Below are 17,801 nucleotides of genomic sequence, written 5' to 3'. Positions count from 1 at the left end.
CTGATACTTTTCTATAATCCGATAGCTGGCAAGAGCCACTTGAGATAGCTCAGTTGATAATTTAGGAGAGTGCAGCTTTATTAGACACAGAGAAATCAAAATGAAGCTGAAAATTGTTTTTTCCCCCCCTTTCCTCAGTCTGCTCGAAGACCCCCCCCCCCCCCCCCCCCAACCCCCACAGCCCCCTCCTCTCTTTCTCGCTCTCGTTCCCATGATGTCATGGTTCTGACTGTTTTTTTGTGGCATGTTTGTACAGAGTTAGGTTAACGTATTTTGGCAATCCCATGTGTGCGTAACGGATGGTGTGTTTCTGTAGCTGAGCTAATGCCCGGTGTTTATTACTCTAATCTTTCTTGTCTGCTGGTAAAGTGGACAATTTATGTACTATCATGTAGGCCGGGAGTCTTGTGAGGACTGGGCTAATTCAGAAACAGCCACCTTCAATAGAGTTCACAGACCTTTTTTGCTGGCTATTCTTTAAAAAAAATAAAAAGATAAAAATAGAAGAAGAAAAAAAACATTCCTGAGCAATCTAGGGGTTGGAAAGGGGCATGTACCTATCAACTGGTTTTTGACCAAAATTCATAGGGCGTGAAAAGTCAAAAGAAATTTAAGTTGTTTAGTTGAGAACCATAACTTCTTTTCTGATGTCTCTAGATCTAGATTGTAACTAAATAAATGTTTTCCTATTTTCGGGTTTACGTCTTTCTAACATTTTTTCTCTTTTGAATTGCAGTTTTAAATTACGACAATGTAGTAGAAACGGGTTCGGAGACAGATGAAGATGACAAGCTTCACATTGCCGAAGAGGACAGTATTATTACCACTTTGGACCCGGAAACCAGTCCAGTTAGTATGCTCAACCACGAGTCTTCTCCACATGCCAACCAGGCTTTACTGACTCGAGAAGAAGAGGAAGATGACTTGAGAGATGGTGGAATGGAGCACAGTTGGCACAATGAGGATCTCCTGAAAGCGCCTGTAGATGGTTCTGGTAAGTTATACTCACCTTCTAGAAATGGTTATATGGACAGTGCTCACACACGTGGATGGTTCAGTGGCAAACAAAAAATGGTTTATAGAATTCAATCTATGATATTTGGGAGAGCCCTGCAATAACAGGCTACCATGATTGTTCCTTATTAGTTAATGCCTACTGCAGAAATTTTCTGCATTTTCAAGTGGAAGAAGATCAATTTGGGATGTGTATTTTTTGTTGGGAAAATTACTTGAAGGTGTTGAAGGTCACAAAGGAGAAAGCTCGAAGCTCGGATCCAACATCAGTAAAGAGTCCTGAGGTCCCTGTACACACTTGATGGTCATTCAATCCTGCTAATTTTGGTGGATTTGGCCAACATGCATGGCCAACTTTACAGCTCACTTCCCAGATAGAGAAAGGACTTCAGAGTAGAACAATGGTGAAGGTGGTCACACCTGATCCAATAGATTGAATATCCTATGCTAGTCCTGAAAAGGCTACGCCATAGGAAAATATTATCCTTTTTGACCCACGTTTTCCATAACTGCAGCCCTTAACCAAGAATTTGCCCTGTCTCCACTGACATTTTATAGTCGACAGAACCCTACAAAACTAAAGGGAGTCTGTTAGTGGTTTCATACCACTTGAACCAGCATGAAATACTGACCGGCTCCCCTGATTTAACGTGAAACGTGTTTCAGAGGAATCAGAGAAAGAGGGCTGTGAGTTATCGGGACGGTTCTCCCCACCTTGTCCTCCTTGATTGAATGATCCTCTCCTGTTTTTGTATACAGCGAGAGATCTATCAATCAAAGCCAATGGGGTAGTAAAAAGCTGTTGAAGACCAAAGACCTTGAGATACCTCCATATCTTTGATGTGGTCTTCTGAAATGCTGTAGAGTGAATCATACAACCTGTCAAGATTTCAAGCTGTTCGTGGTTCAGCAGCATGAAACCTATGATAGGCTGCCTTTAAGCTTTACATATGCCCATTGTTATAATACAGTGGTTTCCAAACAACAGAGTTGTAGGCTTGCAACATGTGAAGGCCAAAAATTTGGAGGCCACTGTTCTAGAATGTATTACCATGATGGTGGTAAGCCAGGCAGGGCAGTAACAACCAGTCTTTACCGATCTGGTAGATCTCTTTCCTGATAGGCTAGATCTCTTTCCTGATCCACTAGATCTCTTTCCTTCCCTATTAACCTGTTAGCCGCACAGATAGACAGTGATAGACCAGCTACGGCAACAGAAACATGTCATCCCCTCACCGCCAGTTGGACAGACGGCACATTTCTGCAAAGCCAATCGTTCACGTCTATGATTTACCAGCAGCGCCTGTAACCGAGCCGTCCTCGAGTCATCGAACAAGTTGTAAACTGCACATTAAATTTGAGATTTTTTTTTCTTCCCCCCGAGGTGGGGGCCAAACAAATTCTCGAATCTCACATAAACATTTATCGTCAAAGGCTCAAAGACCTTAAGGTTTCAGATTCTCAACTATGGTCGGGTGGAGGTGGGGTGGGCGACGGTGGTGGTTGGGGGGGGGGGGGGGACCAGGCAAAGATGGAGAAAAGATAAATACGTTTAATTAGGGGGCAGAAGATGATCATTAAAGGAAGTCTGACTGCTGGAGGAGTCATTAACAATCTTAAATGAAATTTTTATTTTTATGATAGCCATTTACATGTATAATAAGAGCCAATGATTCTTGGGAGCAGTGTGACAGAAACTGAGTGTAGCGAGAAGTCTTGTAAGACATACTATTTAAATGAGCTGGCGTTAGCTATTCATACTTGTTAATGAACAAGATATGCAGAGCCATAAGAATGAATGTACTGATGGTTTAAATTTTAATATCTAGAAATCAAGGGTAAGGGCCAATTACTGGGATTTTTTACCCTTAAAGGAATAATTAATAGGGATTTAACAAATGCAGGATTTCAAACTTCTGGAGGAAAAAAAAAAGTTTCTCTCTTTTTTATTTTTATTTTTTCCCCTCCAGGATTAGGATGAACTTATTTGAAGTAGTGCTAAACAAATCTGACTTACACTCACACTTTACTTTGTATACTTTATATTCTACCGCTCCAATCCCGTCACTTCCCCCCCAAAAAGTCTTATTACTCCCTTTTGCCCTAGTTTATTGGGTTGTTGAGCTTTTTTTTTTTTTTTGGAAAGGGTTAACCCTGTTTAGCCAATAATATAGTATTGGGGATGCTGTAACTTTTTTTTTCTTTGAAAACTGCCATTGCCTTTGCAATAAATAATGTATGATAATAATAATAATAACACTAATAATATATAAAAATACATAATAATAATAATAATAAATAATAATATAATAATAAATAATTCTTTATTTATATAGCGCACACAGATTTTGTATCTCTGTATAGTGTTGACTTAAATTGGCCCCTGTCCCCATTGGGGCTCGCAATTTAAATTCACCTATCAGTATGTTTTTGGTTTTCCAGGTTTTCTAGGTAAAATATAACTGTATTCTTCTAGAAACAGCGCCACCCTTGTCCTCAGATTGTGTGTGGTATTGCAGCTCACTTTCATTGAAGTAAATGGCGCCAAGTTGTAATACCACCCACAGCCTGAGGACAGGGGTGGTGCTGTTTATGGAAGAATACTGCTATGTTTTACTTAATGCAGCTTTTATTGCTAAAGCCTAAAGAGGATCCAGTAGAAAGAAGAAGGATACTACATCTTACTACCGATTTGGCTTCATAAAATTGAATATATAATAGCCACAAAAAGGGTTTTCCTAAAATGTGTTGTACCCCCTAGAGGCTCAGTTAGGGCACTGCAGCTGCAGAAGCACGGGTGGTGCCGTGTTTGTCTTTATACACTCCTCCATGGAGGCAGGATACATCTATAGCAGTAGTCTCCAAACTGTGAACCTCCAGATGTTGCAACACTACAACTCCCAGCATGCCCGGGCATGCTGGGAGTTGTAGTTTTGCGACATCTGGAGGTCCACAGTTTGGAGACCACTGATCTACAGGGACTCATGCCTATCTATACAGTACCCCATTCATATGCACTTGGAGTTTTAGTTTAAATGTTAGGAATTATGCTGCAGAGATGTAGCAGAGCTGAGATGGTAATTTGGCACATTCCACAACACGCTGCAGAAATTCGAAGGGGTTGCCCCGAATTTCTGCAGCATATTTTTTGACACTAGGGTCTGCATTTTTTTTATTTTCCGGCATTAGCCCCATGCAATGGTGGTGTCCCGTATCCCCGATGCTCATGCCAGAGCAATACACTTCATTTTAGTATTTTTCCATATTTGAACACGTGACCATAGTCTTATGCTCAAGACTACCACCTGTACCCCGTCCCAAAAGCTACTACTACATCAGTGGCCTCCAAGCTGTGGACCTCTAGCTTTTGCAAAACTATAACTCCCAGGATGCCTGGACAGCCAACGGCTGTCCGGGCATCCTGGGAGTTGTAGTTTTGCAACGGTGTCGTTTTGCAACGGTGTAGTTTCGCAACGGAGTTGCAGTTTCGCAATTGTGTAGTTTCGCAATGGTGCGTGGAGACCACTAATCTACATTATCTTTAATGGTCACGCTGCACAAAGGCGCAACCCCAACCAAATTCCAACTTCAGCTCTACTACATCAGTCAGAGAACCCCTTTTAAAGGGGTTCTCCAGGAAAAAACTTTTTATATATATATATATATATATATATATATATATATATATATCAACTGGCTCCAGAAAGTGAAACAGATTTGTAAATTACTTCCATTAAAAAAATCTTAATCCTTTCAGTACTTATGAGCTTCTGAAGTTAAGGTTGTCCTTTTCTGTCTAAGTGCTCTCTGATGACACGTGTCTCGGGAACCGCCCAGTTTAGAAGAGGTTTGCTATGGGGATTTGCTTTTAAACTGGGCGGTTCCCGAGACACGTGTCATCAGAGAGGACTTAGACAGAGAAGAACAACCTTAACTTCAGAAGCTCATAAGTACTGAAAGGATTAAGATTTTTTAATGGAAGTAATTTACAAATCTGTTTAACTTTCTGGAGCCAGTTGATATATATATATATAAAAAAGTTTTTTCCTGGATAACCCCTTTAAATCCCTTGTTTTTTTTTTTTATTAGACATGCATCAAATTTATACCAAACTCTTTTTTTTTTCTCCCGATAACCCTTTCACGGCCTGCCGACACCTTTTTTTTTTTTTTAACCCTTTCATCCCTGCCCTGATTTCACCTCCCCCCCCGCCCCCCGCCACCACCTTTTTCGTCTTTTAATAGTTAACTTTCCCGTGCGCGTCAAATGGCCCAGCCTGTTCTCTGTAACCGTCAGTATCCATAATTTTTATTTTACTGTTCTACCCGGGCAGGAGAGATCCTTTTTGCTTTTTACCTGTCTGCTGCTCTAATGACTGCTAATGATTTATAGGATTTTTTTTTTTTTATTGTACTAAAAGTGCTGCGATGTGGTGCCTTGATGTCTATTGAAAAAAAAAAAAAGATTGTTGTTCCTCCCTCCTCTCCCCCTGCGCTGAAATCAGGCCAGTGTTTATACTAACCGGGCAGATAACCCTTTTTTTTATTTTATTATTATCATTATAATTTTTTTTTTTTTTTATCTTTATTTTTTATTTTTTTTTTCTCTCTTTTTTTTTCTCCTTTTTTTGCTATAGACAATGATTGTGTGTTGTTGCAGCAGTGTTTTATCCCTGGTGCCTGTCTGTCTCGCAGGGCACCTCTGTGCATAGTTGCTCTGTGAGATAAGCCCCTTCTCCTTTGCTTACGCTGCCATACTTTCTCCTTTTTTTTTGTGTGTCTGCAGGATGTAAGGGGTTTTTGCACTGAAGAGGCCTGTAGACTTCTTACTGTGCTTTTCCGGTTTAGGCAACAATCAAAGTTTTTGTGCTGGGAGATTGTCCTTGACATTCCATCGTCCCACAATAGGGTGGACGCAGTGTGCTGGAATACATCGATGACATCATCACCAGCTCGCGCGTTAAATAAATCACCTGCGTTCTGCTTAGACAAGGATTCCGTCCTCCGGAGGGTGGAAACAGGATTCTTTATTTTCACAAACTTTTTTTCTTTTTCTTTTTTATCCCCGGGAGCAACAGGAAAATTCTCACTTTTTACTCTTGTTTTCACAATAAATACGCCGCGGCCTAGAAAAAAGTGATTTAAATTTGCGCACCTGTCGGGACAAAAAGTTTTGTAAAAGTTTGGTAAAAAGTCTGCAATAAAAAAAATTTAAAATAAACCATTTAGGGTCTTCACTGTGTTAACATGTTACCTTTTCTGCAGTGGTTCAGCTGTTGCAAAACTACAACTCCCATCATGCCCTGACAGCCTTCGGCTGTCAGGGCATGATGGGAGTTGTAGTTTTGCAACAGCCAGCGAGCTGCGGATAGAGGGAGCGCTTTCATATTCCATAGGTGGCTGTTTAGGCATAATGGGTGTTGTAGTTCTAAAACTGAGCAAGAGCCGCAAATTGGGGATCGCACAGGGTGTGGACTACCGCCCTATGCCATAGATGGCTGTAAGGACATGCTGGGAGTAATAGTTTCCGAAGAGTAAGGGTACGTTCACACGAGCGGATTTTTTTGCGGGTATTCCGCTGCGTATTTGAAAGTGGGCGGGCTCTTCTCAGCTGTCCGCAGCAGATTGTCCGCGGTGGAATTTACGCTGCAGAAAATCCGCCGCAGTCCCTACTGACTTCAATGGGGCTTGCGGCAGATTTTCCGCAGCGTAAATTCCGCAGCAGAAAATCTGCTGCGGACAGCCGAGAAGAGCCAGCCCCCTTTCAAATACGCAGTGGAAAACCCACAAAAAAAATCTGTCCGTGTGAACGTACCCTAAGGCACAGTTTGGAAGGACTTTGCTATACCAAAGTTGGCTGTAATAGCATGATGGGAGTCGTAGTTTATAAACAGAGAGCCACAGTTTGGGGAGCACCACTCTATACCATAGTTGGCTGTCAGCCATGATGGGGGTTGTAGTTTTAAAACAGCTACGGATTGAGGAGCATTTCCCTATACCATAGTTGGCTGTAAGTGCATAATGGGAGTAGTAGTTTTTAAACAGAGAGCCGCAGCTTGGGCAGCACTGCCTATACTATAGTTGGCTTTCAGGGCATAATGGGAGGTGTAGTTTTTAAACAGAGAACCATAGGTTGGGGAAGACCGCAATATACCAAAATTGGCTATAAACGCATGATAGGAGTGGTAGTTTTAAAAACAGAAAGGCTCGGGTCAGGCAGACTGCCCTATACCATAGTTGATTGTAAGTGCATGATGGGAGTTGGCTTCTCCCTGCTACTTCTTGCAATCAGTCGGGGTCTGAACACTTTTTGACATGTCTCCAGAAAACATGAAAAGTTTTATATAAAAACTTGTTAACCCTTTAAAGGTGAGGTCGCACAGACATACCCCCTATAAGAGGTCTGCAAAGTGTGGACCTCCAGATGGTAGATTATAAGAGAGGGGGTGCTCCACGAGAGCAAGGGGCCCCGTATTCTATGATTGCCTGTTGGGGCCCCCCCGCTATCTGAGCCCACGTGACTGCTCTGGAATCCTGCATGCCACGAGCTCATCACCTGTGAAATGAAGTAATGTAGTGAATAGTAATCCTATGAGTGTCCGGCAGAATTCACACTGCGTGGGGACAGGCACTGAGGCGGATCAGGTTTACCTCCCTTTTAGACATTTAATATATCATATACATGTTCTTACTCCAGGAATATGAAAACAGAGCTAATTTCTTCCAAAAACAGCTCCACACCTGTCCTCAGGTTGTGTGTGGTATTACAACTTGGTTCCATTCCCTTCAACGGAGCTGAGCTGCAATACCACACGCAACCTTAGGACAGGGGTGGTGCTGTTTTTGTTTTTTTAGGAAAACAGCTCCATTTTTTTAAATTATTATTAGTATAAAGATATTGTGGTTCCCACTACGGAATTTTCTTAGGATTTGGAATTCGATTGGAAATTCCGATGCAGCAAAATGCAATTGCTGGTAATGGGATTCCGCAGCACAGTGCACACGACGGAATTTCAGCGGCAGGCGGACAATTCGTCACAGAATCTCCGCTGCCGAAAGAATGAACTTCTTCATTCTTCATGCGGAATCTGCTCGGCAGACATTGCCGTCTACGGGGATGGCAATGTCCGAGTGGTCCTAGTGACGACTGATCCACTTGGAATCGGAAATTCCTTAGTGTGAACTCAACCTTAGATTTCTAAAAGTATTAAAAATAAAAATAAAAAATAAAACACAAAAAAATGCATATATGTTATAGAAATTCTAGAGCCACATGATGAAGGAATCACAACAGTTGTAATGAGAAACACGCCGGGGATAAAACGGTAAATAAAAAACGCCTATACATATACACACCATTTTTGATTGAAAAAAAACTTTGTGAACCTATGACAGTTTTCCAGCTAGAGTGCCTCCAGCTGTTGCAAAACTACAACTCCCAGCATGCCTGGACAGCCTTCGGCTGTCCAGGCATGCTGGGGGTTGTAGTTTCGCAACAGCTTCGCATCGGTTGGCAAAGACTGCTTTATGGACAAGAGATAAGCGACCTATAACTCACATTTAAAGCAGCTGTGGCACTTAGAGGACCCCTTTAACACACAATGATAATGAATGAGGCTACAGTGTTATGTATGAATAGATATGTTGGAGATATTCCAGGCCCATGAACCTCTCCTTACTTATTCACATGTAAAAAAAAGGAAGGAAGTGCAAAAAAAATGATCTATAAAATGATCAGTATTTTGCAAAAAAAAAGTAAAAAAAAATAAAAAATAAATAAATAAATAAATAAAATGTAATGCTACAAATTGTTTTCCTTGGCGGCCGAGCCCGTGCGCCCTCAGATGGGAATCTTGTGACTCTTAACAGGAGAATCACATGAGATGAAGTAGGGAAGCGGGATACACAATAGCTATATTTATTCTCAGTGACAACCTTCTCGGAAATACCTTGATCTAATTACTCGCAGAGATTGATATAAATATCAGAAGCGCCGCGCCAGTTTAACTCCTTTTGCGCGTCCTGAAAAAAAAATACAGAGCCACGGCTGGAGATAGCGAGAGACGTCTTATCTTACGCAGGCAAACTCTTTTGGGTGTGTACTGACAGGTACATGTGGATCCGGCAAATTTCCTGGAACTATAGAGACGTACATGTGATGTAGCAGAGCCGAGCCGGTTGTTTACCGTTTGGTAAATTTTTGCATGTTGTGACAACTTAGAAATTCACAGATAACACACCGGACCGTGCCGGATTGCCAACTCGGCTCCGCAACTGCAACACGTTGCGTTGTGCCAGACTGCAAACTCGTCTCCGCTGCACCTGGTTATACAAATGTAACAAAAAAAATAAAAATAAAAAGCTTATCAGTCTCTTCTGATAGACTCCTGTATTCACAAGGGTGCAGGAAGCTGAGAAATGGGGTGCTGTATTTTAGGGTTGGGCACAACTAAGGGAGTCCGTGGTATAGGGGCATAAATGGGAGGCAGGGGGAGCACCAACAAAGTGCCTTTACCAAGGTAGTTACTTATATCTCAGCTTCCTAGGCCCTAGAATAGTGGTCTTCAAACTGCGGACCTCCAGATGTTGCAAAACAACAACTCCCAGCATTAAAGGGGTACTCTGGCGCTAAGACATCTTATCCCCTATCCAAAGCATAGGGCAGTGATCTTCAAGCTGCGGACCTCCAGATGTTGCAAAACTACAACTCCCAGCATGCCTGGACAGCCAACGGCTGTCCGGGCATGCTGGGAGTTGTAGTTTTGCAACATCTGGAAGTCCGCAGGTTGAAGACCACTGGCATAGGGGATAAGATGCCTGATCGCGGGGGTCCCGCCGCTGGGGACCCCTGTGATCTTGCACGCAGCACCCCGTTACAATCAGTCCACGGAGCATGTTCGCTCCGGGTCTGATTACTTGCGATCACGGGGCCGGAGCATTGTGATTGTGATTGTGACAGTGTCACGCCCCCTCCCATAAACTTCCATTGAGGGGGCGGAGCGTGATGTCACAATGCTCCGGCCCCATCAGTAATCAGACCCGGAGCGAACATGATCTGGTGACTGATTCTAACGGGGTGCGGCGTGCAAGATCACGGGGGTCCCCAGCAGTGGGACCCCCGCGATCAGGCATCTTATCCCCTATCCTTTGGATAGGGGATACGATGTCTTAGCACCGGAGTACCCCTTTAAACAGTGACTCATTTCTCAGCTTCTTGGACCCTAGAGCAGTGGTATCCAAACTGCGGGCTTCTCGCTGTTGCAAAACTCCCAGCATTAAAGGGGTACTCCACAGGAAATTTTTTTTTTTTTTTAAATCAACTGGTGCCAGAAAGTTAAACAGATTTGTAAATTACTTTTATTTAAAAATCTTAACCCTTCCAGTACTTATCAGCTGCTTTATGCTCCACAGGAAGTTATTTTCTTTTTAAATTTCCTTTCTGTCTGCCCACAGTGCTCTCTGCTGACACCTCTGTCCATTTTAGGAATTGTCCACAGTAGGAGCCAATCCCAATAGCAAACCTCTCCTGCTCTGGACAGTTCCTGACATGGACAGAGGTGTCAGCAGAGAGCACTGTGGTCAGATAGAAAAGAAATTAAAAAGAAAAGAACTTCCTCTGGAGCATAAAGCAGCTTATAAGTACTGGAAGGATTAAGATTTTTTAAAAAACAGAAGTTATTTACAAATCTGTATAACTTTCTGGCACCAGTTGATAAATAAAAATAAAAATAAAAGTTTTCCAGCGGAGTATGCCTTTAAACAGTTAAGGCTGTCCGGCATGCTGGGGTTTGTAGTTTTGCAACAGCTGGAGGTCTGCAGTGGTCTCCAAACTGCAGACCCCCAGCTGTTGCAAAAGTACAACCCACTTTTTAGGCATTGGGTAGCCTCAGAATTTAAAGGGACAGTATGCCTCCCTATATGGAATCCATATCGGCTATCCTGCCATAACGACTGTAATTAGATGATGACATAAGCGATGTGTATTGTCTGTACCGTAAAACGTCAAAAAAGCGACATATTGTCCCACTTTATCGTCACCCCACGGATATCAGAGGCGGAAATATTGTGTAGCAGCAAAACTGATGCAGTAAAAATATTGTCACAGTCGTGTCAACAAAATTCCGCATTTTTTAAAATGTTTTTTAATTTTTTTTTTTATAATGCATAATGGTCACGAGGAGGCGGATTTAGAGATATTTTATTTTTATGTTTTAACTTTTCATTCAGTTTCCATGTTGTAATTGGAACCTGTTATTGTTGCTCAGACATGACAGCAGCAGAAGGAGGTGGGTGAGATGTTTTCAATTTATCTGTAGGGAAATGTTCCGACGCCGCTCCCCACTGTCACCGCGTTGGCTTCTCACAATGGGATTCGATCCGAACGATCTAACCTGAAGGTACTATGGCAGGCAGGTGGTAACACGACGATTACAGAGCGTATTACAGCTGGGTGTAGTGCTGTTCTGTCTTGGTTAGAGACACTTTTTGGAAAGAACATAAGCAAAAAAGTAATAATAATAATAATTATATATATATATATACATATATATATATATATATATATATATATATATATATATAAAACTCAATGGGGGAAATTTATCAAAATCTATGCAGAGGAAAAGTTGCTGAGTTGCCCATAGCAACTAATCAGATCACTTCTTTCATTTTTAACAAGGCCTCTGCAAAATGAAAGAAGCGATCTGATTGGTTGCTATGGGCAACTCAGCAACTTTTCCTCTGCACAGGTTGTGATAAATCTCCCTCAATGTCTGTATGTATGTGTGTATGTATGTATATATGTATGTATGTATGTGTGTGTATATATGTGTGTATGTATGTGTGTATGTATGTGTGTATGTATGTGTGTGTATATATGTGTGTATGTATGTGTGTATGTATGTGTGTATGTGAGTATGTATGTGTGTATGTATGTGTGTATGTTCCAGCATCACGTCCAAACGGCTAAAGTTATTAACATGAAACTTGGCCACATGTAACTTATATGTCAACAACAAACATAGGATAGGTAATTTAATCCTTACTCACCCCCATTTTCCAGGGTCAGGGTTTTTGTTTAAAGTCCCATACGAGTCTATGGGAAATATATGTTACTGCTTAACTTCCAAACGTCTGGAGATATTTCGATAATAGTTGGTCACATGTTACTTATATGTCCACTTAAAATATAGGATAGTTAATTTAACCCTTAACTACCCCCATTTGTGAGGGTCAGGGTTTTTGTTTAAAGTCCCATGCAAATCAATGGGAAATGTATGTTCTCACATAACTTCTGTACGGCTGGAGATATTTCAATACCTGGTACACATATTACGGGTCGGGATAGGAGGTCAGGATATGAGGACGGGATATGAGGACGGGATATGAGGTTGCGATAGGAGGTCGAGACAGGAGGTCGTGATAGGAGGATGGGATATGAGGACGGGATAGGAGGTCGGGATAGGAGGTCGAGATAGGAGGTCAAGATAGGAGGTCAAGATAGGATCGACGGGATAGGAGGATGGGATAGGAGGTCGGGATAGGAGGTCGGGATAGGAGGACGGGATAGGAGGACGGGATAGGAGGATGGGATAGGAGGACGGGATAGGAGGTCGTGATATGAGGTGGGGATATGAGGACGAGATATGGGGTTGATATATGACAACAATATATGAGGACGGGATATGAAGTCATAAGCTTCCTTTGTTGATTTTCATCCACAACAAGGATTAGGAAGGAAAAACCGGGCAACGCCGTGTACTCAGCTAGTAAATATATGTATATATATATATATATATATATCTATTTATAGATATATATGTTGCTGAGCTGGATTTGTAATTAAACTGTTCAATTCTGCACTATGATAATGTGATAGGACAATTCATATAAGAAAAAAAAAAAAAAAGACACTGATAACACATCATGAGCCCTGTCACGATTGACCAACTCGAATCTGCTACATCTGGGCTGTCTCCGAATCGTATGGTTTGAGCGTTGTGATCAATCAGATAATACAGTCCCATGTAAAGCCGCAGATAAAAAACATCCTGATATCAGGATGAAGACTAAGTGACAAGCTCATCTTTGCTACTTCCGACAAACGTGTTGAGCTGAGGTGAATTTGTCAATGAAGTCTGAGACTGCCCTGTTGCAATACCGTTTTGCATCAAGGCAGTGTTTCCCAACCTGCGGCTCTCCAGCTGTTGCAAAACTACAGCTCCCATCATGCCCTGAGCAGTTTTTCCCAACCTGTGGCACTCGAGCGGCTGTAAAACTACAACTCCCATCATGTTTTGAACAATGTCCCCCTGCCTGTGCTTCTCAATGTTTTGCAAAACTACAACTCCTAATGTGCTTTGAACAGTCTCCCCCAACCTGGGGCACCCTAGCTGTTGCAAAACTACTTCTCTCATTATGATTTGAGCAGTTTTCCCCAACCTGTGGCACTCCAGCTGTTGCAAAACTACAACTCCCAGCATGCCCTGAGCAGTATTTCCCAGCCTGTGGTACTCCAGCTGTTGCAAATCTTCAATGCACCTCATACCCTGACAGCCTTTAGCGTATTGCAGGACTACAACATCCATCATGCACTGACAGCTTTTAGCGTGGGCAGAACTACAACACCCACCATACCCCAGTATCCTTCAAATATATTTTCAAAAATGTTGCAACTGCTGAATAGCTAAAGATTGAGGGACACTGCATTAGAGTAATATATTACAGAACTCACCAAACTGTGGACCTTAAGATGTTAAAAAACTACAACTCCTAGCATGTCCGGTCAGCTTCCCAGACCCTAGAACAGTAGTCTCCAAACTGTGTACCTCCAGCTGCGGCAAAACTACAACTCCCAGGATGTTCGGTCAGCTTCCTAGAGCCTAGAACAGTAGTCTCCAAACTGTGTATCTACAGCTGTTGCAAAACTACAACTCCCAGCATGTCCTTTCAGCTTCCCAGACCCTAGAACAGTAGTCTCCAAACTGTGTACCTCCAGCTGTTGCAAAACTACAACTCCCAGGATGTTCGGTCAGCTTCCTAGAGCCTAGAACAGTAGTCTCCAAACTGTGTATCTACAGCTGTTGCAAAACTACAACTCCCAGCAGGTCCTATCAGCTTCCCAGACCCTAGAACAGTAGTCTCCAAACTGTGTACCTCCAGCTGTTGCAAAACTACAACTCCCAGGATGTTCGGTCAGCTTCCTAGAGCCTAGAACAGTAGTCTCCAAACTGTGTATCTACAGCTGTTGCAAAACTACAACTCCCAGCATGTCCTATCAGCTTCCCAGACCCTAGAACAGTAGTCTCCAAACTGTGTACCTCCAGCTGTTGCAAAACTACAACTCCCAGGATGTTCGGTCAGCTTCCTAGAGCCTAGAACAGTAGTCTCCAAACTGTGTATCTACAGCTGTTTCAAAACTACAACTCCCAGCATGTCCTATCAGACCCTAGAACAGTAGTCTCCAAACTGTGTACCTCCAGCTGTTGCAAAACTTTAACTCCCAGGATGTTCGTTCAGCTTCCTAGAACAGTAGTCTCCAAACTGTGTATCTACAGCTGTTGCAAAACTTCAACTCCGGGCATGCTGAGAGTTGTAGTTTTGCAACAGCTGGAGGTCCAGATATAGTATATTAGGTGAAACTGCAGTCTGATGAAAAGAAAGCCCAGATATGATACTGAGTTGTGCCTAATGACAAACTCCTCACTGCTACATCTGACATGGTTTTCGGAGTATAAGGAATAAAAAACGTAGCAGGCATTCATTCAATGCCATTGCTTCCACAGCCTCTAAAAAATGGGGCGAAATACAAAGACCACAATAGCTGAACGACCCTCTATGTTTCCACGTATGTTCCCGGATCACACGTATGAAGATTTTTTCATCCCCAATCACAGTTCCCTAGCACATTAGTGGAATAATGTGCCCCGGCTGTGGGATTATTACAAGGTGTCAGCGGCGTCAGACTCTGCGCGCTGGAAATACAAGTTGTGACAAGCCGGAAGTGTCTATGTGACTGAGGGTCAGATTAACCTAACACCTTCTTTTAAACACTTCATAAACCTCATTTCAGATAGGGAGACTGCGCCACACAAATATGCATAAAAACAAAAAACAAAACATGCGGCCTGAAATTGTCTCGTAGGCCCGAAAGAGAGTCGGGAGATAAAGCTGCCATCCGATTCACATCAGATATATCCCATTATTAAAGATTCATCATATAACTGTAACCAAACCATCGCGTAATGACGGAGCGAATACCCGTATCATGCGTAACGGCGAATACTCCATCACGTGACGGATATTTATTCTAACGGCTGAATTTTTTCCATTTTTATTTTTCAGATGATATGAAGGGAGAATACGACTGTATGGGGCCAGAAGCCACTCATGTAACCACTATGAACAACGGTACAGGTAAGGGATACACAGTTATATGATACCGGAAGGGGGGGGGGGTGGGGGGTGTATGCAAAAACATTTAAGGGGGACTTTTTTAAAGGGGTACTCCGCTGCACAGCGTTTGGAACAAACTGTTCCAAACGCTGGAGGCGGCGCTGGGAGCTCGTGACGTCATAGCCCTGCCCCCTCATGACGTCACGCCCCGCCCCTCAATGCAAGTCTGAGGGGGCGTGACAGCATTGAGGGGCGGGGTGTGACAACATGAGGGGGCGGGGCTATGACATCACGAGCTACTAGCTCCAGCTCCAGCATTCAGAACAGTTTGTTCCAAACGATGAGCAGCAGAGTACCCCTTTAAGCCCAGGGTATCAAGGTATAACTGTCTTGACTTATAGAGGTTGTCTGTGGACAGAATTTTTCTAAATATATGGCTGGGGGTGCGTTAAACCTAAAAAAGAAGCAATACTGACCTACCCTGATCTCCTGGAGTTGCCGTTCCCTCAGCTCCCGGTCTCTGCTCGTTATGCTGCTTCCTGGTTCCTGTGATGCAGAGTCCCGGCAGGAAGTACCCACTCAGCCAATCGAAGTGTTGTCTGGCTCTTGTGGGGACACTGTGTCACAGGAACCAGGGGCAGGGGCCCGGGAGCCAACGGAACTCCAACTGCGGGTGATTGTATGTATGATTTTTTTTTTATGTTTAATTAAAGTTTATTAAGGGTTATTTAGGCATTAAAAGTTGATGGTCTATTCTCAATGTTAGATCTGACTCTGCGTCAAAAGCCACACGGTTTCACCTTGAAAAAAAGAAATTGCTCCCATTGACTTTAAATAAAGTGACATTAATTCATTGAAATCAATAGTAGCTTCAGGGCCATTTCACCCGCTACTCACCCTGTGCTGACCGCAACTTCAGAGAAAATCGCACCGTAGTACTTCATACAGCGCAGATTTTGCCCTAAGATTTGCTACTTAAAAAAAAATATATATATATATATATATATATATATATATATATGTATATCAAATTGCACACCGCATATTCTGATGCATCAAACTGTTTTATAATGGCAAGCTGTGCAGGGTTCGCTACCAATAAGACTGTTTGTGCAGCCAGCAATTACTCAATATTGTTACGTTAAGAGTCCACTTGTAAGCTGTTAAGAATCGGAATGGGGTCAGAGGTTTCAGGCAAAGTTAACAGCTCAGGCACTTCACCATGGGTCAGCGAATGCCAGTTATAGAAGACATCATTTGTTAAGCATTAGTTGTGTTTATTTACGTAAGTGTATCCTACTTGACTGTTAGCGAGTAACATTCATCCCCGGGGCATGTTTTTTCACCACTGAGAGTAATAATGGATGACATTTCTTTAATCCCCCACAAAAAAATAAAGTGGATTCCGATCACCGTTTGGATTTTCACGTCAATGCAGACTGCAAATGCACAATTTGCCCCATTACTGTCACTTATTTTTTTACCTTTGATAGACTGCGAGATGGAAAATTTGATTTTTTTTGACAACTTTTTATCCTGATTTCTTTGAACAGTGAAGAACACGAATTGCACTTCAGACTTTGAGGATTATTTCGCCAAAAGAAAGATGGATGACGGGCACGGAGTTAGCATAGCCGAGTACTTGCACCGTAGTGACACGGCCATTATTTACCCAGAAGCCCCCGAGGAGCTTTGCCGCTTGGGTACACCGGAGGCCAACGGTCAGGAAGAGAATGGTAAGGCCATGATTCATTTTTAGAATACACTTCGAAGTGGACCCCTTTTGCAGCTGTTGCAATTGTCCATGCACTATGGGCTGCTGGGTGTTTACCTTCAAATTTCGGCAACAGCTGCACGGGCCTGGAATTTCATGAGCTGAACATTCAGTAAGCCCATGCTGTCCTGTTTGCAAGTTCCTAACATTTTTCTTCTAGCCTTGAAGGACAGGAATTGCTGAGCTTTAGGATCTTGGGATGAATTGAACCTAACTAGTTTTGAAATTTAATAACACGCAAGTGTTCTAGGTAATTCCCGACATAAATAATAACAGAACAAGACGCCCGTACACTCTGGGAAATGTAACAATTCATCCAGCTAATTGTAATTTGTGAGGAGAGGAGAAGAAAAAAAGATCTATGTAGCCAAAGGCCAAGAATGAGATTGTAAACAGGCACTCCATTTGTTGCTCCCGAATGAGGCCAGGTTCCATTGTACCTCCTTTAGACTCAACAAGGTTAGGAGCCAGGTCCTTAATTAATTTTCTATAGCAGTCTGAGACGATTCATACAAATATTTCCTGGGGTGCGTCGAGGGGATTGAAGTGCGTTTCAGGTCGGTGTGAAATGACGATACGCTGCTGTTGCCGTAAGACCATCCTGGGCATAGAGCCCATTA

General features: G+C 42.6%; 1 protein-coding gene across 2 annotated transcripts in view; it reads left to right on the top strand.

Annotated features, from left to right (window-relative positions):
- Positions 1-17,801, top strand: part of ZEB2 (zinc finger E-box binding homeobox 2) — a gene marked incomplete at its 5' end in the record, with an annotated part of 153,577 nt that overhangs the window by 123,122 nt on the left and 12,654 nt on the right. For both annotated transcript variants that reach the window (XM_056535014.1, XM_056535013.1), the window contains 3 exon segments: positions 737-994; positions 15,357-15,428; positions 16,961-17,143. In XM_056535014.1, the coding sequence (XP_056390989.1) occupies positions 737-994; positions 15,357-15,428; positions 16,961-17,143 (513 nt within the window).

This window comes from Hyla sarda, chromosome 8 (assembly GCF_029499605.1).
Source record: "Hyla sarda isolate aHylSar1 chromosome 8, aHylSar1.hap1, whole genome shotgun sequence".
In the NCBI taxonomy this organism is placed as follows: Eukaryota; Metazoa; Chordata; class Amphibia; order Anura; family Hylidae; genus Hyla; species Hyla sarda.
The sequence above is the reverse complement of the archived record's forward strand: the minus strand, read 5'-3'. Positions and strand labels throughout refer to the sequence as shown.